At 44.8% G+C, this 26,097-nt stretch overlaps 1 protein-coding gene and 1 long non-coding RNA gene across 2 annotated transcripts in view; one reads left to right on the top strand and one right to left on the bottom strand.

The window, feature by feature from the left end:
* The window catches only part of LOC123375960, a 39,957-nt gene extending 33,332 nt beyond the window's left edge, over nucleotides 1-6,625 (bottom strand). The window contains exon 1 of the long non-coding RNA XR_006581643.1: nucleotides 6,311-6,625. This is a non-coding gene — a long non-coding RNA (uncharacterized LOC123375960). The remainder of the gene's footprint in view (nucleotides 1-6,310) is intronic.
* Nucleotides 6,626-7,628: 1,003 nt separating this feature from the next.
* SAP30L (SAP30 like) lies at nucleotides 7,629-17,986 on the top strand. The gene is made up of 4 exons (XM_045028585.1): nucleotides 7,629-7,996; nucleotides 9,565-9,687; nucleotides 11,730-11,828; nucleotides 14,492-17,986. The coding sequence occupies exons 1-4, from the start codon at nucleotides 7,811-7,813 to the stop codon at nucleotides 14,618-14,620; spliced, it is 537 nt and encodes a 178-aa protein (XP_044884520.1). The 5' UTR covers nucleotides 7,629-7,810; the 3' UTR covers nucleotides 14,621-17,986.
* The last annotated feature ends 8,111 nt before the right edge of the window (nucleotides 17,987-26,097 follow it).

Raw genomic sequence — 26,097 nt, forward strand, 5'->3', positions numbered from 1 at the left:
CTAAGCTGCCTCCATTCTGATATGTTTATGAAACATCATTTCTCGCCTCATTGCTGTTTGCACAAGGAGCTGTTAGATCAGGCTAGTGATGTGCACCCAATAAAGGATGGATATCTCCATTAAGCCAGATATTTTACAGCCAACTAGTTTTAGCCTAGCAGAGTGACAAAGCTCATGAAGATAAATATGCTGGCGCATACTGTAATCGTACAAGGCCACCATGATTTTCCAGAAAGATTTTCAATCAATATAGCATTGCATTTGCAGGTACTTAACATTTAATTTAGCAAAGAGAGAGACAGCAAGAGTACTACTTTCCCCAGCAAGTGCTGAGGGGCCAGCACGTGAAACAAACATTTCATATTGTTTCACCAAGGCAAAAGGAAAAGTAACATATGCCTGGCACTGATTGAACCTCTTTCTCCAACAGCCTCCTATGTCAGTGCACACAGCGGGTACTATATTCTCTGGCCAGCAGAGGGAGACAAGGAAGCAATCCAGGCTCCTGTGCTGACATTCCCTCTGTCCAGTGCTTGCTGCTTCATCATCTATCCTAAAAAGATCTCACAAAACTAAGTGATTGGGCAACAAAATGGCAAATGAAATTTAATGTGGATAAATGTAAAGTAATGCACATGGGAAAAAATAACCCCAACTATACATACAACATGATGGGGGCTAATTTAGCTACAACGAGTCAGGAAAAAGATCTTGGAGTTATAGTGGATAGTTCTCTGAAGATGTCCACGCAGTGTGCAGAGGCGGTCAAAAAAGCAAACAGGATGTTAGGAATCATTAAAAAGGGGATAGAAAATAAGACTGAGAATATATTATTGCCCTTATATAAATCCATGGTACGCCCACATCTCGAATACTGTGTACAGATGTGGTCTCCTCACCTCAAAAAAGATATTCTAGCACTAGAAAAGGTTCAGAAAAGAGCAACTAAAATGATTAGGGGTTTAGAGAGGGTCCCATATGAGGAAAGATTAAAGAGGCTAGGACTCTTCAGTTTGGAAAAGAGAAGACTAAGGGGGGACATGATAGAGGTATATAAAATCATGAGTGATGTTGAGAAAGTGGATAAGGAAAAGTTATTTACTTATTCCCATAATACAAGAACTAGGGGTCACCAAATGAAATTAATAGGCAGCAGGTTTAAAACAAATAAAAGGAAGTTCTTCTTCACGCAGCGCACAGTCAACTTGTGGAACTCCTTACCTGAGGAGGTTGTGAAGGCTAGGACTATAACAATGTTTAAAAGGGGACTGGATAAATTCATGGTGGCTAAGTCCATAAATGGCTATTAGCCAGGATGGGTAAGAATGGTGTCCCTAGCCTCTGTTCGTCAGAGGATGGAGATGGATGGCAGGAGAGAGATCACTTGATCATTGCCTGTTAGGTTCACTCCCTCAGGGGCACCTGGCATTGGCCACTGTCGGTAGACAGATACTGGGCTAGATGGACCTCTGGTCTGACCCGGTACGGCCTTTCTTATGTTCTTATATGGTCTGCTCTCTATTTTGGCAGCAAGAACAGGAGTATTCTCTGCCAGCCAGCAACCATGTAATAGAATAAGCTTTCCTCAGCCAGCTAGTAATAGAAAAGAAAAAATACCAGAAAAGCCCTTGCCTCGAGGCCATACGCAGGAGAACCGCCTGCCTGGATCCCTCTGTTTAATAATGAGGATCAGTGGCATTTGTTGCAGGGGAGAAGTGGTCTTTCAGGTACATAGGTACCAGGCCATATGGGTGTTACTGACTTTGACAAACACTTTCAACCCTACCCGGAGAGCTCAGAGCTCTGGTGTCATGTAATTCCAGCAAGTTACCCCACTCAGTATATGAGCAGCACCATTCTGCACCAGATTTGGTCTCCAAATGCTATGAAGTCATTGACCCATGCCTTGTCTTGATGCCAACTGGCAGAGGGCACAGAAGTGTATAAGGGTTACAGAGACCCTCTGGTTTGGCATCTACCTACTAGTCTGCCAAAGAATGTTATGTAGATCTTGGGAGACAGACCAGTCCTCGCTTACAGACAGCCCCCCAATCTGAAGCAAATACTCACCAGCAACTGCACACCATACAACAGAAACACTAACCCAGGAAACTATCCTTGCAACAAAGCCTGATGCCAACTCTGTCCACATATCTATTCAAGTGACACCATGATAGGACCTAATCACATCAGCCATGCCATCAGGGGCTCGTTCATCTGCACATCTACCAACATGATATATGCCAGCATGTGCCAGCAATGCCCCTCTGCCATGTACATTGGCCAAACTGGACAGTCTCTACACAAAAGAATAAATGGACAAAAATCTGACATCAGGAATCATAACATTCAAAAACCAGTGGGAGAACACTTCAACCTCTCTAACCACTCAGTGACAGACTTGAAGGTGGCAATTTTACAACAAAAAAACTTCAAAAACAGACTCCAAAGAGAGACTGCTGAACTCGAATTAATATGCAAAGTAGATACAAATAACTTGGGTTTGAACGGAGACTGGGAACGGCTGGGTCATTACACTAATTGAATCTATTTCCCCATGTTAAGTATCCTCACACCTTCTATGGGTCATCTCGATTATCACTTCAAAAGTTTTTTTTCTCCTGCTGCTGATAGCTCATCTCAATTTATTGGCCTCTTACAGTTGGTATGGCTACTTCCACCTTTTCATGTTCTCTGTATGTATAAATATCTTCTTGCTGTATGTTCCAGTCTGTGCATCCGATGAAGTGGGCTGTAGCCCACGAAAACTTACGCTCAAATAAATGTTAGTCTCTAAGGTGCCACAAGTACTTCTGTTCTTTTAGTGAAACGCTGTGTCACACTGGTTATCATAATCATTGTGAGATGTATGTACAGGAAAATGTGTAGAGTTAGGTGTATATATACTAAAAAATATGTTCTCTGGGTCTGAGTTAAGGCAAGGCACCAAAAGGTGATCCACAGCCCCCTTGCAGCCGGGGGGGAAGAGATGCTTCTCTCACTCTGGCTGGACACCTGAAAATGAAGTACTTGTACTTCACAACCGACGCCCATTTACAATCCGAGCAAAATGGTGATCAATAGATTGCGGAGATGGCAGGGAAAATAAAACCAGCAGGGGTTAGACAGTGAAACTTGGAAACTATACCTAGGGTGCAGATGAACTCCCCCTCCCCCCGTTGTTCCTTCCATTTGTGAAGACAAGCCTCCAGTGGACTTGATTGTATGAGAAGGGATCTCAGCCAAACTGACTGAAAACACAGGAAAGAAGACTTGAGGTAAGCTATCTTGTCGGGGGTGGGGAATGCCTTGTTAGTTAAGTTTAGGCTTCAGAAAACATATTATGATTTTGCTTTATATGTAACTATTTGTTTCCAATATTCTTACGCTTTCACTTGAATCTCTGTTCCTTGATAATAAATGTATTCTTCTTTCCACTATATCCAAACATCTAGATCTCAATACTGTGTGTTGAGTAGAGTGGTGATCCTGAATTGAATCTTGCAAGCTGGTGAGTACTGTTCCTTTGGGAATAGCAGATCTGAGAATTCTGTGAGAGGTCAATGGAACAGGGCTGGGCACCCCAGAGGGCTGCCCAGAAAACTTGTGGGTTGGTGTGCGCGCATTGCTAACCCTTACAGAGAGAATGAGCCCTGTAGAGGCCTGAAAGGCAGTGCTTGTGTTGCCAGAGGCTGGTGGTTTCAGGAAGCTGATCCATACCAGACACAGCTGTTTCATGCTAAGGGCAAGTGGTGGCAAGGTGCCTCAGAACCCTGGGAAAAGTCAATGGTCTGATAGTCCTTGTATCTTCCAGGAGAGACTGATAGGAATTGCTTGGTGGCTGCTTGCCAGCAATGGAGGGGAGCAGGGGTGGATAGCGGAGGCATTTGCACAGCTATTAGAGAGGAATATGAGAAATGGGCTCTGACCTGTTGGTATCAGTTACTCTCTAAGGGGGGTATCTGCAATATCTCAGAGGCTGTGAATGGAAAGTTGGCCTGAGGCTGTATTTTAAGACCCCCATCTTCCCCTTGGGTACCCAGGGTCTATAATACAGCATGTTATGCCTTTTCCTATGCCTAGGAGAATACCAGGAAACAGTCAGATCTGATAAACCAATACAAGAGCCTTGAGCAGATTGAGTTTACTTGGAACATTTGTGTGTGCAACTCCGACAACTTGGATTAAAGCATATTAATTCTTGCACATGATTTCAAGATTCTAAGACAGCTGATGCCTGCTTTAGAACCTTTCTGTCTGAAGAAAGAAATAAGGGGGTGGTTTTTGCACATACAAACTTGCATCAGTTCACAGAAATCCTCTTTTATCTTAGTAGCTGTCTCCAACCTAGGGCAATTTTGGTGCTAAAAAGATTACTTTCAAAATAAAGGGTGAGCAAAATTGCTTGGAAGCAAATGTACTTCCATAGTCCAATAACTGCACCAACTGTGATCAGGGCCGGCTCTAGACCCCAGCGCGCCAAGCACGCGCTTGGGGCGGCGTCGCAGCAGGGGGCGGCAGGCGGCTCCGGTAGACCTCCCGCAGACGTGCCTGCGGAGGGGCCGCTGGTCCCGCGGCTCTGGTGGAGCATCCGCAGGCACGACTGCGGGAGGTCCACTGGAGCCGCGGGACCAGCGACTGCTAGAGCGCCCCCCACGGCGTGTCGCTGTGCTTGGGGCGGCAGAAATCCTAGAGCCGCCCCTGACTGTGATGCTTAATTAAACAAGAAAACCTCTTTAGTATTGGTATCTGCAAAGGACTCCTCCTAGGCTTAAGCTGAGATGTATAGTGAGTTTTGCAATGCAGCCACTAGGAGCCTGTCTTCCCTATAAATTATTACAAAGGCTGATCCCTAGAGTAAACTGCAACCTTTGTAGACAGGAACAAAAATTTGGGGAGTGAGTCCAGAGTAGTTTTTACAAACATGTCAGCTATCTTGAGTTAATTGGCAGTCAACTGACTCAAAGTTAAAAACTCTAGCGTATGTGTGCCCTTGAGGTTTGCTTTCCTTCACAGCATGCAAGACTGATGTCACGCCTACCCGTTATCTAACCTAAACATGCAAGTCAAATTAAAACTATGAAAAGTAAATAAATGCAACTTTTTCATTTTCATTTCTCCCAGAGTGAGACTGACCTAAGAACCAGCTCTTACTTTTTGCTATTTCCCGTGAGTACCATCCAGACCTGTGGATGAGGAAAAAGTAGATTTCTTAACCTGTAATTTCTATTTCTCATAATGGGAAGGGCATGCACTGGTTGGGACAAAGCCCCTGTATATATTCAGATGTTCTTGGTAAAATTAAGTTTGTAGGTGGTTATACCTTTAATTCTGTTAATCCTATTATCTACAGTGGAGGTGATGTTTTCTACCTGGTTTGTCATTTCAGTTTTGGAAGTCCTGGGAATCAGAGTGTGGTGCTGCAGCATGAGTCTAAACTCAAAGGCGGGAAGTGAGGAAAAATCTAAGCTACTATCTCCATTGTGACAGAATGGACCCAAAACAATGTTCACACCATTAAGAGAAATAAAAATTACAAGTAAGGATACAACTAGCCTCCTCCTGTAATGCTTCTGTTTTAACCCAGGTTCAACATAATGAGAGCATTGCACAGAGCTTTGGAGAAAATCCTGGTCCATATGTGTTAGATAAGTGAAAATTTTATTCTGCAACTATAGGCTGGCTCTTGATAAAAGAGCAGTATAGAAGAAAGTGAAGATTCAAACCAAATTAAGAAGGAATGAGAAGTCTGGGAGAAAAACAATCTGAAGTAGTTTAGCATGTGTTACTTGCCTGTAAAACCATGTTCTGAAGTGTCCCTAGCCTCTGTTTCCCAGAAACTAGGAATGGGCAACAGGGGACAGATCACTTGATCATTCCTTCTGAAGCACCTGGCATTGGCCAGTCAGTAGGCAGGGTATTGGACCTTTGGTCTGACCCAGTAGGGCCATTCTTATGATGATCTAATGTACTGCGTTAATTGGTTAAACTTTTGAATTATTTAAAGAGGCTGGCTCAGGGGCTTTCATTCCCTCATCTCCAGCAGCAGCAGCAGCTACAAACAAACTGCGTAAGGACCATGTGTAATGGTGCATACGCTGGCCAGGGATGGAAGTCTTGCGTAATCCTTGTAATTTGCTATGTGTGGGTTGGACCATTTGTGGAAGCCAGGGCTGGAGAAAGCTGCCACTAACTCAGCAGGCAGATAAACTTGTCCGTCGGCTTCTTCCAGTTCATGTTTGTGGGAGGGTATTAAGGCAAGTGTGGGCACGCAGATTGCACCGAACAGTCTCTTTCCCCCTAACCGTACCTTAATCCACTACTCCCGCCGAGCCTCTTCCCTTCCGTGAGTCAGGGAGCGGTTTCTTCCCGGCGGTCTGGCCAAGAGGGGCCGGCGCCGCGTAGGGTGAGAGCAGAGGAATGTCCCCACTTACACAGGCCAGGATCCAGGCTGCCCCGCCCCCGGGCAGGTGGCTGCTGGGGGTCCCTCTCGATGCTGTCCCGTGCTAGGGGGCTGGGGCCAGCGAGGCGCCTGGCACCATCCTCAGCCTGGTCACCGGGCGCTGCAGTGTTAGGCGGCCCCTGAGAGAAGGGGGGGGCTGGTACATCATGTTTGCTCTGCCCCCCCCCCCGTTAGACGCTGTGGGGGCCTGAGCTCGGGGCTCTGGTGGAATTGTGCCCGGTGAGCACCCCCGGGCTGTGCCGTCTTCCGGCGGGGGGGGGCCGGTTCTGAGGGGCGGGGCTGGGGCTGTCACCCTGAGCGCGCGGGTGCCCGGTGCCGGGGGGCCGGTTCTGAGGGGCGGGGCTGGGGCTGTCACCCTGAGCGCGCGGGTGCCCGGTGCCGGGGGGCCGGTTCTGAGGGGGGGGCTGGGGCTGTCACCCTGAGCGCGGGGGGGCCCGGTGCCGGGGGGCCGGTTCTGGGGGGGGGGGCTGCGCTGGGGCTGTCACCCTGAGCGCGGGGGGGCCCGGTGCCGGGGGGGGGGGCTGGGCTGGGGCTGTCACCCTGAGCGCGGGGGGGGGGCGGTGCCCGAGGCCAGGCCTGTCCCGCCCCCCGCAGAAACCGGCGTCCCGCCTCCCGGCTCCGCAGGAAGCGGCCAAGCACCAGGGACGGGCAGCCACCTCCGCCAATGGGGTGCGCTAGCGGCGGCGGAACCCCGCCCCGGGGGCGCCGCCGGCCAATGCGGGCGCGGGGGCGGTACTTCCTCTGCCGAGGAGGCGGGGCGGGCAGGGTATTTGTGTGCGGGGTCCTGGCGGCGGCGCTTCGGGGCCTGCCCCGGCCTGGCCTCCGCTCTGCGGCAGCGCCGCCTCCGGAGAGCCGGGGGGCGCTCGCCGGCTCCTCGCCCGGCTGGGCCGGGGGCGCTGCCGGGTGTGTCTAGGGACCCTTCGCGGGGCGGCCCAGGCGGTAGTTTCTAGGGGCCCCTGGGGCGCTGACGGGTGTTTCTAGGGGGCGTTGAGAGTTTCTAGGGGCCCCAGGGATAAGGGGTAGGGGACGGTGCCGGGTGTCTCTAGGGGGGCCCTGTCGGCAGTTTCTAGGGGCCACTGGGACGGTGCTGGGAGTTTCTAGGGGCCCCTGTGGGGGGCTGGGCCCTGCTGGCAGTTTCTAGGGGCCCCTGTGGGTGGAGGGGCTGGGACGGTGCCGGGAGTTTCTAGGGGCCCCGGGGGGCTGGGCCCTGCTGGCAGTTTCTAGGGGCCCCCGTGGGGGTGGGGGGGCGCTGGGTGTTAGAGGTGCTCTCATTGCCGGCATCACAGTCTCAGCCGTTGGGAGGCATCGGGTGTCTCCCTGCCATTACTGTCCTGGCTGGGCTGGGCGATGAATGGCTTCAGCACCGAGGAGGACAGCCGGGATGGGCCCCCCGCTGCCCCCTTTTACGGCCAGAGCTGCTGCCTGATTGATGACGGGGACCGCTGTGTCCGCCCGGCCGGCAATGCCTCCTTCAGCAAGAGGATCCAGAAGAGCATCTCCCAGAAGAAGCTCAAGCTGGACATTGACAAAAGTGTGAGTTGCAGCCTGGCTGTGAATCCCGTGGTTGCCTTGCCTTGCCTTGCCTTTCTGTAGCCCGAAGGCTTCTGCAGCGCTCTGCCAACTTCATGGGCCACTGCAGTGTGGTCTCTTCTGGGGTGGAACCCAGCATCTGCTTTACAGTGCACAGGAGCCTTATGCAACAGTTTGGTACCAGCCTGCAGTTATACCTGACATTGCATGGCAGTTGGGACCAAACTGAAGAGAGACATCGTGCGTTGAACAGTGCAAGTTGTGTTTATGGACGCCACATTGGCAACGTTGAAGCCACCGGATTGACGAGGCTAGGGTTCTTTCCCTCTCTCAAAGGAATAGGAATAGTAGTGATCTGTGTGTATGGTATACCTAATGTGACACTTATTTTGCAGGCTTTATTCCAAACAATTTTACAGATTTAAATAATATAACTACTAATGTCATAAAAGAAGTAGAGGACAGAGAAACGGTCTGGAAGGAGAGAGAGAGATCAACTGGTGATTAACTGAGAAGTAGAGCTAGTAAAGTAGTGAGAGATTTAAAAGGACGCCCAGATGATACATGCTAGGAGAGAAGCATCTTGCATTCCGGTGAGCATGTTGTGTGGAAGGATAGAGAAAAGGCCACTTTCTCTTAGTTTTGGAGGCAGTAGTACCACTTAGGTACTTGTGCATGCTGTCATTACTAAAGAGTATCAGAGGGGTAGCCGTGTTAGTCTGGTTCTGTAGAAGCAGCAAAAAATCCTGTTAGTCTATAAGGTGCCACAGGATTCTTTGCTGCTATTACTAAAGAGGTAACTTTAATTCCACAGATCCCAACCCTTTGGGAGATATTTACATAAGTAAAGCTTCAAACTGTTCCCACGAGGCAATATTTAAAAACTGTCACATCTAACTGAACAGTTGACACAATCATTTTTATATGAAAAAAATTGCAAGCTTTTTTATTGGTTAGTATCCAGCAGGCTTATCTGCTGCCAACCAATTAGTGATAATGCTAAGTGACATCTGTCAGTCAAGCCTATAAATGAGTCCCTCGCTGGGTGGAAGATACATTTGAGCTCAACAGCCATATCTTTATGGAGAAAGTTTCTATTTAAAAGTTTCAGAGTGGTAGTCGTGTTAGTCTGTATCAGCAAAAAGAACAAGATGTCCTTGTGGCACCTTAGAGACTAACAAATTTATTTGGGCATAAGCTTTCATAGGCTGAAACCCACTTCATCAGATGCATGGAGTGAAAAATACAGTAAGCGCTCTGTGTGTGTGTGTGTGTGTGTGTATATATATATATATATATATATATATATATATATATATATATAAAAAGATGGGAGTTGCCATACCAAGCAGGGGGGAAAGTGCTAACAAGGCGAATTCAATTAAGGTCCACCTATATTGCATTGGCCTTGTTAGCACTACAAAAGTAATCTACTGTTGAGAATAGGCCACTTCCGCCTTAATTGAATTGGCCTCGTTAGCACTGTGTATTGTTTCTCTATAATCGTACTTTCATACAGGTTTATTTTATACAATTACTCTGGTTGCTTTTTCCTCACTTTTTACTCTTAGGTAAGGCATCTGTACATTTGTGATTTCCACAAGAATTTCATTCAGAGTGTGCGAAACAAAAGGAAGAGGAAAACTAGCGATGATGGAGGAGACTCTCCTGAGCATGAGATGGATGTCCCAGAGGTAAGTGTCTTACACAAGCGAATGTTGGCTGCTATTGCCAAATCTATAAAATAGGGACATTTGAGCACTTTCATATAGCTGCGAAGACTCTCTTTCTTTCAGCGAAATTGAAACTTTGTCTAAATTCTTATGGAAGTAACAGTGTCTTCAGGAATAATTTTTATATCGAGTGAGATTTTTCTGATTTTGTTTCGTGAGCATATTCCATTTTCTTTCATCACCCTGGGATGACCCAGTTCCTGGCTTTCTTAGATTTCTTCTATATACGTGTCCACTTAGAACTTTCTATAAAAGGGAATTGCAAAGATTTGTGGAAAAGAAGGCCAAGCCTACAATTTTATATTCAGGGAGTAGAACTGAGAAAATAATTGATTTTTCAATTCAGTGGCCAACCCAGCTAAATAAATAAATAAAACTAATTTTGTTTTGAACAGTAATTTGGTGTGTGTTTGTTTTTTTTTCTTGCTAAAACAAAAATGAAAATAATTGGTTTTGGGTCAAACAAAATGTTTCATTAGACCCTAAACTAATTTGCTTTTATTTTTAGTGCTTTTTAAAAAACAAATCTATCCAAATTTCAAAACAAAACTTTTACATTTTTTTAAAAATCGTGAATAGTTTAATTTGCCCTGAGACTACATTTTTCAGCAAATTTATTATTCAGTTGAAAAATTTCATCCAGTTCTAATAGAGAATGCCTAAACAACAAGTAAGGGGGTAGTCAGCATATACACACTTCAAAAAAAAATTAATGCACATCAAGTCCTACTGCATGATTCCTGATTGGTGCCACAACCCAGCATACATCATTCTAGGATGTCACAGCTTTCAGAATCTCCACTATGGTATGTGGGCTTAACTAACCAACATTCAAAGATGTTATGCAGCTTTGAAATATGTACAATATTTTTTACATCCCAGTGTAGCATTATTTAATAATATTTCTCAAACCATGAAACAAATTATAAAATCTTTAAGACAAGAGCCACATTACCTTATTTAATCTAATTTCCCTATTCCTCAGTTTCCCCGTCTGTAAAATGGGGTTATGAAACTGACCTCCTTTGTAGAGTGCTTTGAGATCTACTGGTGGTATTATTATTTGTACTTTTTTGGGCATTGAGCACACTTTTCGTGTGGTACAATAATAAATTGAAATAATTACTTAACAGAATCCTTCTGGGCTGGCTCATTTGCTTTAGTGGTGTTTCTCATACCTGACATGCTAGAAAGTTGCTTAGTTAATCCAGCTGGCAGGACGTCATAGTTCCTAAAAACATTAGTAACAAAACTAAATTTCTGTGCCATGTGATGCAGATAACAAAAGTTAAGTGACATTCAACACATAATTTAAAACATAAGAAGGAGTTTTGCAATTTCCATTTAAAGTTCCCTTCATCTGGTCTGTTGTTGAAGCGTACACTTTCTGACTGCCCTTTGTGCAGGTTTTTCTCACACTCACTCTGTAGAAATTATACGTTTAGATTTTGAAATATCCCTGGTTGAGTTCATTGCTTCACAGTGCCCTGAAACCCAACAGTTTGTGACAGGAGCCCTTTGCTCAGTGGGTAATAAGATGGTATTCAGCCACAAGTTTCTAAATTCTGGGGGAACGGCAATGAGTGTGATTTCTGTTTGTAACTCTCTAATTCTTAGTGTGGTTCTTCTCTGAAAAACAACTCTAAAAATGGCACTGGGGGACTCTTTGTATGTAAATGACCTGCTTATCATTCACTCCCTTTACAAGTGAAAGGATTGCTGAGGATGCAGAGGTGTAATTGAGAGCAAAATTTGGCCTTACAGCTGGAAATTGGCTAACAGTTCTGTGGTGGTGTATGAGCCAGAACAGAATTTCTCTTCCTTGAGACTGTTTTGGCTCTGCAGCATTAACAAGAATAAAAAATAGACATATATTTGTCACTAAAGCAAGCATATGCGGCGCTGAATACAGACAGAGCCGTCCTGTTGAGTTAGTAAGTGCCAGTTTGAGATACTCTCCTCAGATACATCTGCACCCCAGTCATCCTGCATCTGTTTTCCAGGTTGACCTGTTCCAGCTGCAAGTGAACACGCTGCGACGGTACAAAAGACATTACAAGTTACAGACCAGGCCTGGCCTCAATAAGGCTCAGCTAGCAGAAGTAAGCGAGGGTGTGGGGAGTTGCTTTTTATAACAGAAAAAAAATGTATTTTTTGCTCCCCCAACCTGACATACATTTTCTGGACACTAGTGGGTGCACTGACTCTATCACTAGTACATACCAGATGCTCTGCTGCTGGTTTCCAGTGAATTGCCCCAGCAGAAGGCTATAAGCATATTCTCCTTCCCATGAGAAGGATCCTGAGGAACATTTTGCAGTAGTTGTTGTTTGTACTCCTTTCTTCCCATCCTGCTATTTCATTAAAAAGTGAATGATTAATGATGGCAGAGTGAATAGAATTAGGACATGGATTCTCCTATTGCCCTGCGTATTTACCAGTTTTCAAGTTATTAGTTAGTGACAGCTGTAAAACCAAACTCCTGACACATGTTCTAACAGAGACAAAGAGGGAAAGGGATTCTTTCATTAGACCAACATCTACTTGGGGTGCAGCGGCAGTCAAAAAAGCGAACAATGTTAGGAACCATTAGAAAAGAGATAGATAAGACAGAAAATATCATAACACCACTATATATTTCCATAGTACTCTCACATGTTGAATACTGCATGCAGTTCTGGTTGCCCCATCTCAGAAAAGATAAATTAGAATTGGAAGAAATACAGAGAAGGGCAACAAAAATTAAGGTTGCCTATGAGGCGAGATTAATAAGACTGGGACTTTTCAGCTTGGAAAAGAGATGGCTATGAGGGGATATGATAGAGGACTATAAAAGCATGAATGGCATGGACAAAATTAATAAGGAAGTGTTACTTAGTCCTTCACATACCACAAGAACCAAGGGTCACCCAATGAAATTAATAGGCAGCAGGCTTAAAACAAACAAACGGAAGTACTTTTTCACACAACACACAGTTAACCTGTGGAACTCGTTGCCAGGGGATGTCAGGAAGGTCAAAAGCAAAACTGGGTTAAAAAATAATTAGGTACATTCATGGAGGGTAGGTGCATCAGTGGCTATTAGCCAAGATGGTCAGGGGTGCAACCCCATGCTCTGGGTGTCCCGAGCCTCTGACTGCCAGAAGCTGGGAGTAGGTGACCAGATGGATCGCTCAGTGGTTGCCTGTTCTGTTCATGCCTTCTGAAGCACCTGGCATTGGCTGCTGTCAGAGACACAATACCATGTAAGATGGACCATTGGTCTGACCTAGTATGGCCGTTCTTATGTTCTTAATAAGCCATTAAAGAGCTGTCTCCTCCTTCAGTCCTCCACTTGAGACAAGAGTTTGGGTAGCTCTTTTATACAAGCAGTGCTGCAGATAGATGTAGTGTCCTTAACAGAGATTCTAATGTTCAAGGCAGTTCTGCTTCAGGCCAATGTTACAGAATCCCCACTCCTGCCCCGATTTCACCTGAACGTGTTCCTAGGGAAGCTCTACTCTCATCAGGTTAACCTTACCTCTGCGGAAATTGCACTGTGTGTTTCTTGCAGGCCCTGGACTCTTACCACCATACAGCACCCAAAGTTCTGGCAGCTTTGTAAAATGTTTTCTTGCTCATTTTCAGAGTAGAGTACAGAATGAATGTTGATGATGTTGTACAGTGTATGGCATGGAGTAGGAAGGTGACGGGTGGGATGTAGATCCTCATTGGTATAGCATGTATTTGTAGTGTTCTACCTAACTAGTAAGCAGTCTTTCAACTCCCTCTTGTTGGCAAGCGCTATGTACTGAAGCACATTTACAGTAATATCCCCAGCAAAACTATTATGCAAGCAGAGATTAACCTTAAGGGGAGCCTAACTTAAAATTGTCACACACTTCCCAGATTTCCTGTGAAGTTTGAGCAGCTTTGACCCTACGCTGGATCCTCGTCCAGCTCCCATGCTTGAATCACTTCTGCCTGAGGCTCTTAGACATCTGCTTCTAACCCACCGTAAGGAAAACTCAAACTTCCATAAGTCTTCTTGGAGTGATTCATATTGTTCAGCCTGCGTCAAAAACCAATTCTGGAGTTGTGTTGGGTACTGAAAGATGTTTTCACCATAGGGGAAAGCACATCTCCTAATCCTGCTCCAACAAGACCCTTTTTACATTAGATTTATCCTTTGGATGAGAAAAGCAACCTAACCATCCAGGGTTTCTACTAAAGTTTGAGGTAGCAGCCCTAGCTTTTTTTTCTGTTGTGGATCCCCTTTCAGTTCCTTTGATGAAAGCTTCCCCAACATGTTTTAATGTGGACAAAGGTCCATTGAAGCTGCATTGTTTACATTGCCAAGTCTCTCTCTCTTTTGGTTGGCTTGGCGATAGCTTTCCTTCACCCTTCTTTAAAATACTGAGTTGTGGGGAAACTCTCTCCAAGCAAACTTGGCACGGAATGGATCGGGGGGATGGTTTCTACTGCTAACTAATGAACTAGCTTCTTGTTGTGCTTTCCTAGGAAAGCAGGACTTCCTGGCTTCCAAATTCCACCTGTGAATTGGCTGCTGAAATTGTTGATTTAGCAAGACAGCTCTCTGCTCATATGCACATTCTAGCTACAGTGAAGGGATAAATGAGGACTGACCAAATCAGTGCATATTTGCATAAAAGTGTGTTTTACTTGACAGCCTTAAATCAATGTCAGGATGAACAAAGACCAAACTAGCTCTGCTTATTTCTGCATTTAATTCAAGAATTTGCCTTTTTTTTTTTTTAATGTTTAGACTATTAGCCGCCACTTCAGAAATATCCCTGTGAACGAGAAGGAGACGCTTGCTTACTTCATCTACATGGTAAAGAGTAACAAGAGCAGGCTGGACCAGAAATCAGAAAGCAGCAAGCAACTAGAATGAAGATGAGTTGGACTTTGGATGAGAATAAGCATGATATTGAAGGAACAGGTGGTGTCATGCATTTTAAGCTTCTAAAGACTGTTAAACTATATTGTAAATTTGTTTTAAATGCAGTGTGTGAGAATGACATAGAAACTCTTGGTCAGGACTATCTGAAAACATGCATCCAACATGCCTAAGAAGACTTACTTCCCAGTCAAAGCCAACATTGGAATGAAGGAATAAAGATCAAAGGAAGAACTAAAGATATCAGTCGGACTCCGTGGCTTTGGAGTTCATTGATGCAGTGTGTTTAAAGTACTTCTGGAAGCCTGCTTCTGAATGTGATTTAGGTGACGAGTAAAAAGAATTCAGTGGCCTCATTCTGCGTCACCAAACCGCCATGCAGCACACTTTGATTCAGGACTGGAACAGCGGTGGAGTTATAATTCAGAATCAAGGTGCATGGGTCAGAAGTCTGTCTGTCTGAAGCTTGCTCACAACCTGAACACATTCCACCTTTCTCTGAGTCAGTGCTACAAATCCCAAACTTCTGTGAATGAATGCTACAATTCGCCAAATCCACTCAGTGAATGCTATTTGATTGGTTTGAAAATGGATTTCTCACGTCATATTATATGGAAACCAAACCGATATTGCCAACCTTTTCATCTGCTTCACCTTATTTAAAAACTCATTATTTAATTGAATTGTTTTAAGCATTTGAGAACATCTGCATTTTCTGGACTTATGACATTTAAGGAAATATGTGGCATTTAGGCAGATATTGTGAATTAATTCACTGATTTGATCATGTTGTTAAAATGCCCCAATTAATTTACACAAGCCTGTTGTGTCTCTTGAATTTTAGGCTCAGGGGGATAGGTGAAGTAATGGCTTATGGCATGAGCTTTTATTCTGGGTCAGATCAGGTCTGAGTCGCACAAGTGATTTTATTCTCAGTCTGTTCGTCAGCAGGTCCACATCACAAAACTGGCACACAGATTGGTCTGATTTCCAGTCTCAGTTTCAGATAAACCATTCTAGGAGCAATAGATATGTCACCAGTGTACTAACAGGAGTGTATGCGATATCTGAACAGCATCTGCATCTGAACTGTTTTTGGCATGGACAGAGTCAAAAAACACTCACCTTTCATAAGCATTAAATTTACCAATAATGCTGATCATAGAATGGCACACAGTTGTCCTTTGTGACTGCATATTTTCAAAGTAAAGTTAAAATCACTCATTTTTTGTCATTTCAAGCCAAGATATTCCTTCACAGCCTAAAGAGGGTTGTGACCTGTCATTTTCCAATGACCTCAAATCCAATTCAAGGTAATCTTTGTGATTTAAAACACCAGTCCGCGCCCCTGCTGTTTTAACTTTTTAGTCTTTTTATTCTGTTCTGAGATGCCAAGACCCCACTTGATGAGCATATATGCAAACAAGCCTTAAGCAGCAAAGTGAACAGTGGAGAACTTCGGTTAGAATTTTTCAGTTGTGGGTTTGAACAAGCAGAAATCGGCTGTAGCTTTGAATAGCTAAACATGAGACACAGTTCAATATTGTATGTATTGCTTATTTTGCAAGTCAGACAGTTCATACAATAACTTTGGGAAAGCTTAAGCTTTCCCAAAGTGTCCGTTAAGATAATTAAGGTCACCACTCTAAGCAAACTGAGTTTATTTGCAGAGCTTTCAAGTGTTTGCTTATGTTCCAAATGGATATTCAAGAAACTTCAGCCTTTTTAATAAGTCCAATGTCATGCAGAAAATACTTCTAGTGCTAGGGATAGTCCATTTTAATCTGATGCATCTCTGAAGGATGTGAATTGTTTTAAGTGTCCTCACAGACTCCAATTCAGTATGAATTTGAAGAACCTTTTGCTATTTAGATCAGAGGATATGTCTACCCTTCAGTTAAAAACCCGTGGCTGGCCCATGCCAACTGACTCACGCTGGTGGGGCTAGGGCTAGGGAGCTGTTTAATTGCCATATAGCCATTCAAGCTTGGGCTGGAGCTGGGGCCCTAGTGAGGCCTGAGCCCAAACATGTGCAATTAAACAGTCCCTTGGGAGTCAGCTGGCATGGGCCAGCCACAGGTGTCTAATTGCAATAGAGACATATCCTAAGGGGCTTTGACACAAGCAGTGAAGGAGTGTATGGAATGGTAAGCAAATGTCTTGCATCAATATTTCTTGAGTGTTTAAGAGTCTCCATTATTCTGGTCCCTTCCTTATTGGAAGGATGAAATAAAAACCGTGTATCACTCAGTTGATCTGATTTATATAATTCAGGACAGATGCTTAGAAGGTATGTTCTCTGACTGCATGATTAACTGCAGAGTTTGTATGCATGCAGCCGGAGGAGAGTGATTAAGGAAAAATCTGTCTTCAAGTTCTGAGTAGGTTATGCCTTATCCTGACTTCCAGACCAAAATTGTAAAAAATGGAATTTATGTGATGGTGGGTTTGGTTGTTTTTTTGTTTTTTTTAAGAGCAAATAATTTGTTGCAGTGTTTTAGCTGCTCAGCAGCAAATAGATTCTTTACAAAGGAAATACGGTGGCAGGTTCCATCTGTTCAGGTGTATTCACTGGAATGTTTTTGTGCAGAGGTGGGATTCAGGACATTTTTCTGAGCTAATCGATTGATATAAAATGTATGATTGTTGTTGGTTTCACTTAAGCAATTATACTTAAAAACAAATCTCATTCTAAGGAGTGGTGATGGAAAGATGTTTACCAGCAATTAGCAGGAGTTTATAAGGTGGAGAGGTTGGAGGAGGGACACCAGAGAAGCAGAGGAATCTTTGGTTTTCAGATCCCTTGGATTCCATTGCCTTATAAACACTTGGAGATACCTTTAGCTGAGTTGAGAACAAGAGAATGAGTAACAAGCCTTGATCATGAGAGCAAGTGTCTTGGTGGAGGGACTGGTCACTCATGTGACTCCCCATGCTAGAAACTGACATTACACATCAATTCAGCAGCAATATCCATGTTCAGAGTGCCTGTGGCTCTCAGAGCGTTTAGATTTTAATAACCAGAAACGCAACAATGCAATTGTTCTGTGTAATACCACTGTGTGTACTTGATTATGCTGCATGCCAATTAATGATACTTGTCCAACGTTTTTTAAATCCTCAACAGCAAATATTTTTTTGAGCCTCAGAGGTGTGAAAGCTGAGGTAGCAGAATTTTTCCTTCAGTTTAGCGGGGTTTGTTTAAGATGCAGGAGAGCAGAATTGCTTTGATTGACATGGTTCATTCACACAAGGTGTACATTTTTACCTTGATACTTTTAGAACAGAGGTCGGCAACCTTTCAGAAGTGGTGTGCCAAGTCTTCATTTATTCACTTTGATTTAAGATTTTGCGTGCCAGTAATACATTTTAACATTTTTAGAAGGTCTCTTTCTATAAGTCTATAATATATAACTAAACTATTGTTGTATGTAAAGTAAATAAGGTTTTTAAAATGTTTAAGAAGCTTCATTTAAAATTAAATTAAAATGCAGAGCCCCATGGACCGGTGGCCAGGACTCAGGCAGTGTGAAAATCAGCTCGTGTGCTGCCTTCGGCACGTGTGCCATAGGTTGCCTACCCCTGTTTTAGAATTTGCATTTCACAGATGGGACTTAAATGCTGTCTAACTGAACCATGGTGTGCAAACTTTAATGGTAGTATATCATTTGTTCCAAGTCTGTGGGTAGAATTCATCCAGTGCAGAAGGCCCTATAGGAAACCCTCCTGTCCACATAAGAACCTAATCCAATGAAAGACTCCTGTCAACTTCTTAGGGTCTGATCCAAACCCTAATGCCCTTAGGATGGAACTCAGAGTCCCTCCTGCAGGTTTCTTCAGTGGATTAATTTCATCCTGTGTAGTGGTCCTATGCTGGTCACTAGTATTTGTAGGGGAAGAAAAAAATCACTGACCTTTTTCATGCCTTGGGCTCAGTGAAGGAAAAAGCAGGAGAATTTGAAGTGTGCTGTGATAGGATTAAATGGGGGGCCGTGGCATTGTGATGACTGGAAAGTGCAGCTGATAAAGCGGGCAAGAACTTAGGGGGCACTTTGTCCTTAGCCGTTCTGTGTTCATCTTTCAAGGCCTAGTTTTGTCTCTGTATCTTGAATACTGCATATCTTGAGCAAACTGTTGCGGTAATATTTAATGTTTCTTTTGCTAGAAACTTTGGATATTAAAGCCTGATTAAAAATTTAGGACATATTTAGCTATATCGCTCAGGACTGTGAAAAATGTAATGCCCTCTGCAACATAATTAGGTCGACCTAACTCTGCTGTAGACACAGCTAGATCACCAGAAGAATTCTTTCCGTCAATCTAGCTACTGTCTCTCCGAGAGGTGAATTACCTACGTCAATGGTAAAAGCCTTTCCTGTCAATGTCGGAGGCATCTACTCTAGAGTGCTACAGACAACACAACTGCAGCACCATCGCTGTGCCATTCTAACTGCTGTGGTGTATACATATCCTAAGATACAGAGAAGTGGAGGATAAAGATTGTCCTGACTTTACCTAATTCTCTGGTACCTGCAGGCGTGCTTCTAAGGAAAGTTGGAGGCTCTTTTGACGTGTAGCTCAACCAAAAAAACCTGTCTGGCATTTGAAAGTCAGACATGTCAGTAGGATGGCTTCTTATCCAAACAAGCTATGAAATCTAGAGCCAAAGTAACCCCCAGCAAACATTTCAGGCTAGGTAGCATAGCAAAGAGAATTCCAAATAGGACATGGTCCAAATAAAAACCCAGCTAAATGGGCTTTTTTAAAATGTGTGTGAGAAGGAAGAGTCGCCTAACCAGTGTTACATTTTGCAATGAGTCTTTTATGCCAAACACAAATGTAGTGGGGAGAAGAAAGGGTGAGCCATGCACTTTACTTCTGTCAGTAGGTTCTAATGTAAATACTGGTGGGAAATCATGGTAAGTAAATGGAGGTGGTCAGGGAAGGGGGGACTTAAACAAAAATCGTTTGTTTCAAACAGCAAACCATTCTTACTCCTGCAGTGACCTAGCATCGTTTTCTCTTTAAAGTTTAAACTATTGAGATGAGAGAACAGTAAACTTTTAGGTGGGAGCCATTTTGCTGCCCAGTGGATTCACTAAAGGACCCATCATGGAGAGACAATAGAATGTTGTTGTTTGCTCATTTTCATTATTGTTTCTTCATGTCAGCTAGGGCTTATCAAGCATAAGAGAGGTGGTAAAGTTCAGTTTGCAGTTTCTGCTTTCTAGTTGTAAATGGGACGCTAACAGCACCAGATAGTCCATTCACTTCTGCAACAAACCCCTGCTCTCACTTCCACGTTACCCATTACCCACAGCTCTGTTTGAAAGTAACTAAATAGTGTTCATGGAATGGGAGGGCTCTTGCCTTAAATTCACTTACAATCAGGTCTGATGTGTAAAATAGATTGCAATGGGTTCTTAGGGTCTCTGACTTAACAGATTTCCAGTGTTGTTTTTAAAAGAGCGAGGTTTGCGTTTTTGCCTTTCATTTGTTGTCTTCACCCATCCTGTCTTGTCCCATTCCACAGCCAGAACACCAAGAGGACACGTATCGGATAACATTAAAAAAAAATCCTTTTACTCCTGTACCAGGCTTACTGGGAGGAAAAAAACAATCATTCCCCCTTTCATTACAGCCTCCCACATGTGCTGATCTTATGCCAAATGTTTTGGATAGCTTGTATTTTTTACTGATGTAAGATAGCTGTGTATTGTCAGCGTAACTCTAGTAACTTATAGTGAAACTGTATAATTTTCTCTGAGATGTAGAAAATGTTCTGCTCCCACCATGTATGAGACTTTAACTCTGTACTGTGAGACAAAGATATAAATGCCTGAGTTTCACTTTTAATAAATGATCTATCTAGCAACAAGCCCCCCATTCCCTCTGTTTGCCTCTCTGAATGGGATTCACTTCCAGTGACTGGCTTAGGAGATTTGGTTCCTGGGATGATCTAGAAAGATGTGCTTCTCACTGCCACACAGGACACCTGGGTTCACTTTGAGTCCCAGTGCTGACTTTTTGTTCCCAGGACTCAGTATTGCGGAGATGAGAGGGGAAATAGAGGGGCGAGGAAAGATGCTGTCCCCCTGTGTCAAATACAGGAGTCCCACCAACTCCTTAGCTGGAGGAGTAGTTGCTCTGACATAAGGCCTCTTGTAGCATAGTGGGTATAAGCCAAGAAATGTTCCCAATGGTACGTAAAGAAAACTTTTGTTAAATAAGATGTTCACTTGGACAGCCTTGTAAGTCTTCTATTTAGAGGATAATGTACCTTCCATCACGGGGGATTTTCCCTGCGATCGTCAGCCAGCCAGCCAGTAAAATCCACTGGTTTCCATTTGATTCATTCTTATTTTGTGACGGACTCCTATGTGCCTGTTGTAGCACCAGGCTTGTCTTCATTTTGAAGAATACTCTAAATGGTCCGTCTACGCACCATCTGCTTGGGTCCGTTTTTAAACGGAGTGTTCGCCAGATGAAAGGTGAGTGTCAATCTTTACAGTGTGCAGATCCAGAGAAATGGTGGGGTGCAGCCCCCCAGATTCTAAGGGAGAATTAGCTGGATCTGGAGAGCTGTTCGTTTTCCCCTCCCTGAAGTGTTCTGTATCTCTGTTCGGAGCTTTCCCATTCATCCCATCAAACTTTCTTCCCATTTCACTCTTACTTCCTCCAGCCCTAGGGTTTTTCACAGCTAGGGAGCACTGGCCAGAGTTGTAGCGTCAATGAAGAGTTGTTAATGATCGCTTAGCCAGCACGCAAAGTGCTTTACAAATATTATTTAACAAAGCCTGACGCTCCTGTGAAGTAGTGATTATTCTTGTTTTTTGTTAGGAAAGAGACTGTGACGTCTCAAAAACTCTGGTTATTCTGTGGTTTTCTGTGGCACAGAGATGGTTTGCACTGTCCTAATTACACTGGTACAGCCCCCAGCGTAGATGCACTGCATCGGTGCGATGTACCCTGGTCAATTACATTTACAATGTGTCTGTATCAGTTTTGCAAGCCCAGAGTCACAGTGAGTCAGTGACAGAAGCAGGCATGGAACTGAGTGTTGTGATTTCTGTCTAAATGTTCAGAGCATAGTATAACATTATCCATCACCTTCCTCTTCACCAGGGCTTGTGGGCACGATACATTGCATCGCCATGGTGGATATGATTTCTTAATCTTTAATTAAAAATTAAGCTGTGGTATCTACATTCCAAAACCTGCAAAACTGGGGTCGTCAGCCACAGCAGTTGCAGAAGCTCCGCTCCCAGTGGAAGAATGGCACAAATGCTAACGCATGGTATAATACAGGTACTGTATAAACAGCCTATCACACTGAGGCCCTGGTCTGTGACTGGGGCTCATAGGCATGATGGGAATACAAATAATAATAGATTAGTGTGTCTTCAGCCTGACTCCCTGAAAGAAAACATGGAAAAGAGCGAGCTCAGAACCTAGAGAGGGTCACCGCATTTTCTTCACATGCGAGCTTGGAATCTTGTGTGAGCATCAGATCAGATAGAAACTTAGAACCACTGTTCCATTTTATCCTCCCTGTTACCATAGGGCGGCAGTGTTACCTAAATAACACAAAGAGAACAGGAGTACTTGTGGCACATTAGAGTCCAACAAATTTATTGGAGCATAAGCTTTCATGGGCTACAGCCCACTTCATCGGATGCATGCAGTGGAAAATACAGTAGGAAGATAGATTGATACACACAGAGAACATGAAACAATGGCTGGTACCATACATGGTTACCATACACCCATTGTTTCATGTTGTGTGTGTGTGTGTGTGTGTATCTCTTCCTACTGTATTTTCCACTCCATGCATCCGATGAAGTGGGCTGTAGCCCACGAAAGCTTATGCTCCAATAAATTTGTTGGACTCTAAGGTGCCACAAGTCCTCCTGTTCTTTTTGTGAATACAGACTAACACGGCTGCTACTCTGAAACCTAAATAATACAGATGACTAGATTTAAGCAGGCAATGCTCAGTCAGCTGCAGCTCCACTACTGATGAGATCATTTTCTGATTGGAGAGAGAATACTATCCACAGCTGTTCTTGGGACCTGCGCCATATTCCTGTCACAAAGATGGCTCCTCGCTCTGAGCTGGTTGTACTTGTCAGATACAGGAAGTGGGATTATGCTGTATTAGGGGATGTGGATATCATAAAGAGGGGTTTGTTTTTTATACTGCTGGGTTGAGAATGAAATTGAACATGTACAATACTCTGCACCGTGCTGGAGTCTTTCCTCCACCCTTTCTACAAAGTTTGATATAAACCAGGCTTTGATTCTCTCTGCCTCTCCATTATAAAGGGCAGATCAGCGGAGTGGGGAAAAATGTAAATGGGGATTTAATGGTTTTGTGTTTTATAGACTCCGTCCATTATCAAACAGGCTGGGTATTTAGTAACAGCCTCAGCTGTTGCTTTATTTTATTTTATTTTTCTATCCAACGCATGTAATAAGTGATGACTAACCAGCCTTGCCAGCACTTAATCTCACTTGTCCAAGAGCTGAAGCGGATACCATATCTCTATTATCCCAGCAGGTAGGACTGGCTTCTTCCCGAAGTAACAGGAACCCCTAGAATAGCTTTGTTTGAAAACTGTTTTCCAGGGTGTGCCTCCTGCATATCTCCCTGGAGGCTTTATGTGGTCAATTCAGCAGCATAGATAGAGAGGGTCAAGGTGGAAACAAAACTCCGCGCATAGGCCATAGGGGTAGATTGACCATGCTGTGAAGAAGGGACCTGTATGAAGAGGAGAGATGTAAGGCGAATGCAGGAGGTGCCCTCCAAGCCCGCTGCAGTGTGGAACTTCACTGTCTGTGAGCTCGAGGGCTGGAGCAGCGCAAGCTGGTTCGACCAAAGGGCACCAAATCCTATGCCAGAGGGTTGGGACTGTCAGAGCTGGGTTAGCTCTTTCTCTTGCCCTGGGCTGAGGCTACAACCATTACCCCTTGATGTGCTATGTCTGGCTTGATCCAAATGATCCGAGAGCGTCCTGTAAGCCATCGGGGGCTCAGGTACCCTTGCGACTGGGGCAGCACTGAGGACCTGAACAGGGTAGCATGGAGTAACAAACTCCCGAGAGGATTCAAATGGGCAGTGCTTATGAAAGTCACCTGGGTATCCTCTTTGTCTTGCCCCCTTGGCCCAGCCAGCCCCTAACTAATGGGGGGCATGAGGGCGGGGGGAAGAGATGGGTTGTGTCCAAAGCTCTTGCAGCAGCTTGGGTGTAAATTCCTTTTTGAGTCTGAGTTTGGCCAACTGACTTGCCTGTCCAGAAGGAAGGAAGCCAGCAGCCCATCACCCTGGCGGTGAGCCCTGAGCAACCGCAACCTCTGCTTGGTGCTGCTTTCCGAAGTACACATCACTGCTGTCAGGAACTGCAAGGGCCCAGCCCTCCTTGCACCCATAGCGCACTGGAGAGGAGGGAGGCAGGAGAATGCTGGGGAGCCAGCCCCGAGCCTTCATGCATCCCAGCCACCCTCTGCACGGGGGCTGGGGGAGAAACCGGCCCCACAAGAAGTAACCTCCCAGCTCTGCTTTGCCATTACGGGAGCAGGGCTGCTAGCTCTGCAGAGGCTGCTAGCCCAAGTGGAAACGCCAGTAGGCTCTGTTCAAATCTTTCCTGGTTGCTGTTGGTTTGTGCTGGAGGACCAGTAGCCCCAGGATCCAGCAGCTGGGTATGCTCATGCAGCTAAATAACCGACCTGCCTAATGACATTTCAAACTGGCCTTTCTATTAGTGCTACTAGGGTTAAACACCCTAAGATGCAGAGGGCACTGGACTGGCATTTTGGAGACCTGCATTCTAGTCCTGCCTCTGCCATTGACCAGCTGGGTGCCCCTGGGCATGTCCCTTCTCTCTGTGCCTGTTTTCCCATCTGTATCATGGAGACTGTCACATGCTTTGAGATCTATGGAGGAAAAGGGCAAGATGCTAAACTCCCTTGCCGGTCACAGCAAATTGATAACCCCCAGAGGTGAGGCCTCATTGTGGTGGGACAACTGGATCCATTCCTTGTTAGCTACTCTTCTGTAAATCCCTTCTGGAAACTTCTCCTGCTCATCTTCCCCCCTTTCTCCAGGCTACCTGGCAGTTCTTCCCACCCCTTGCTGTGCCACCAGCTCCTCCCCCTTCCCCCCGCTTCGTTCCAGTCCTACCCTAACACACCTTTTTGCTGTTAGAGGTGGCTAGCAAAGGACTTTTTAAAGATCCCTTTTTGACATCTTTATGCTGTGTACAAAGAAAGCCTAAAAGGAAAAAAAAGAGGTCTGGTTTAAGCCTTAGAAATCTCCAGTCTGGTTCTTCATGGTTTTGCTGCTGTCGCAGTGGGGGACTAGTACGCCTGCCACTTAACACAGACCTCCTTTCTCCACAATGTTCTTTAGGCATTTGACCAAAATGTGTCAACAAATACAGTCAAAAGACTCTGACATCTGCACTGGTACAATGAGACCTGTAATCCACCACAGCTGTAGTTTTGCTGGTTGTCAGCTTTGGTGAAAGCTCTGGGGCTCCAGCAGTTAAATCAACCTGTTCAGAACAGTACAGCTGCTAACAACTGGCAAACTGAATGTCCCGGATGGTTTTGGCAGGGTAGCTGCAGCCTCAAATTCCCTTTCACCGCTCAGTCCTCAGCTTTCAGCCCCCAGCGATGCTGTAATTCCACTAGCTCTCCGGTCACCATGGAGTCTTTCAGGGTGGCCAAGAACTGAATTCCCAATGTTAAAATGCAATCAAAAAAAGAAACTTTTAAGCCAAATAACCTTCCCGGTCTCTGTATCCCTCACAAAGAATCAGACGGGCATAAGCACATGTTTTCACTTTGCAGGTCCCAGTGTTAACCCACTTCAGTAAATATACCATCACACTTGCAACTAGAATAAATAATAACCTCACTCCATGCTTTGTTCCCAGCTTCCAGTCCATTTTAGGCCTGGATTGTCTTGCTTGTCTGTTGGAATTGCAGGCCTCTTGGGGCCTGTCCCTCCAGTTTCTGCAGCAGAACCCAGCACGTTGTTGCTGTTTAGTGCTGAACAAACAATAAGCTCCAGGTCTGTCCAGACATATGCAGCCTCCAGGGCAGCCCGGAGCTACGGTTTTGCAGCACCTCTACCAGTACGTCCTGAGCTCTGCAGCATCCATCAGTGCTGTTTAAATGACTGAGCAGAATAGCATCCAGAGTATTCCCAGCTCACGAGATACATGTCCCCTTTCTCCTGTCCTGTAACCTAAACGTGGTTGATGTATAGAAAACAATGCGCCCGCTCTGACGTCCAGGCCACAGCTTAACCTGAGGAATGTACCAAGATGTGCGAGAAAACAATGGAGGGGCTTCATTGTAGGAAAAGAAACATCGATTTCTAGCAATGTTGGTGTGCAAATACTCGCACATGACACGCTGTGAATTGGAAGTATTCATGTTTCTCCACAGCTGGTTAGTGCATCTGT

Source organism: Mauremys mutica, chromosome 8 (assembly GCF_020497125.1).
Source record: "Mauremys mutica isolate MM-2020 ecotype Southern chromosome 8, ASM2049712v1, whole genome shotgun sequence".
NCBI classification, from domain to species: domain Eukaryota; kingdom Metazoa; phylum Chordata; order Testudines; family Geoemydidae; genus Mauremys; species Mauremys mutica.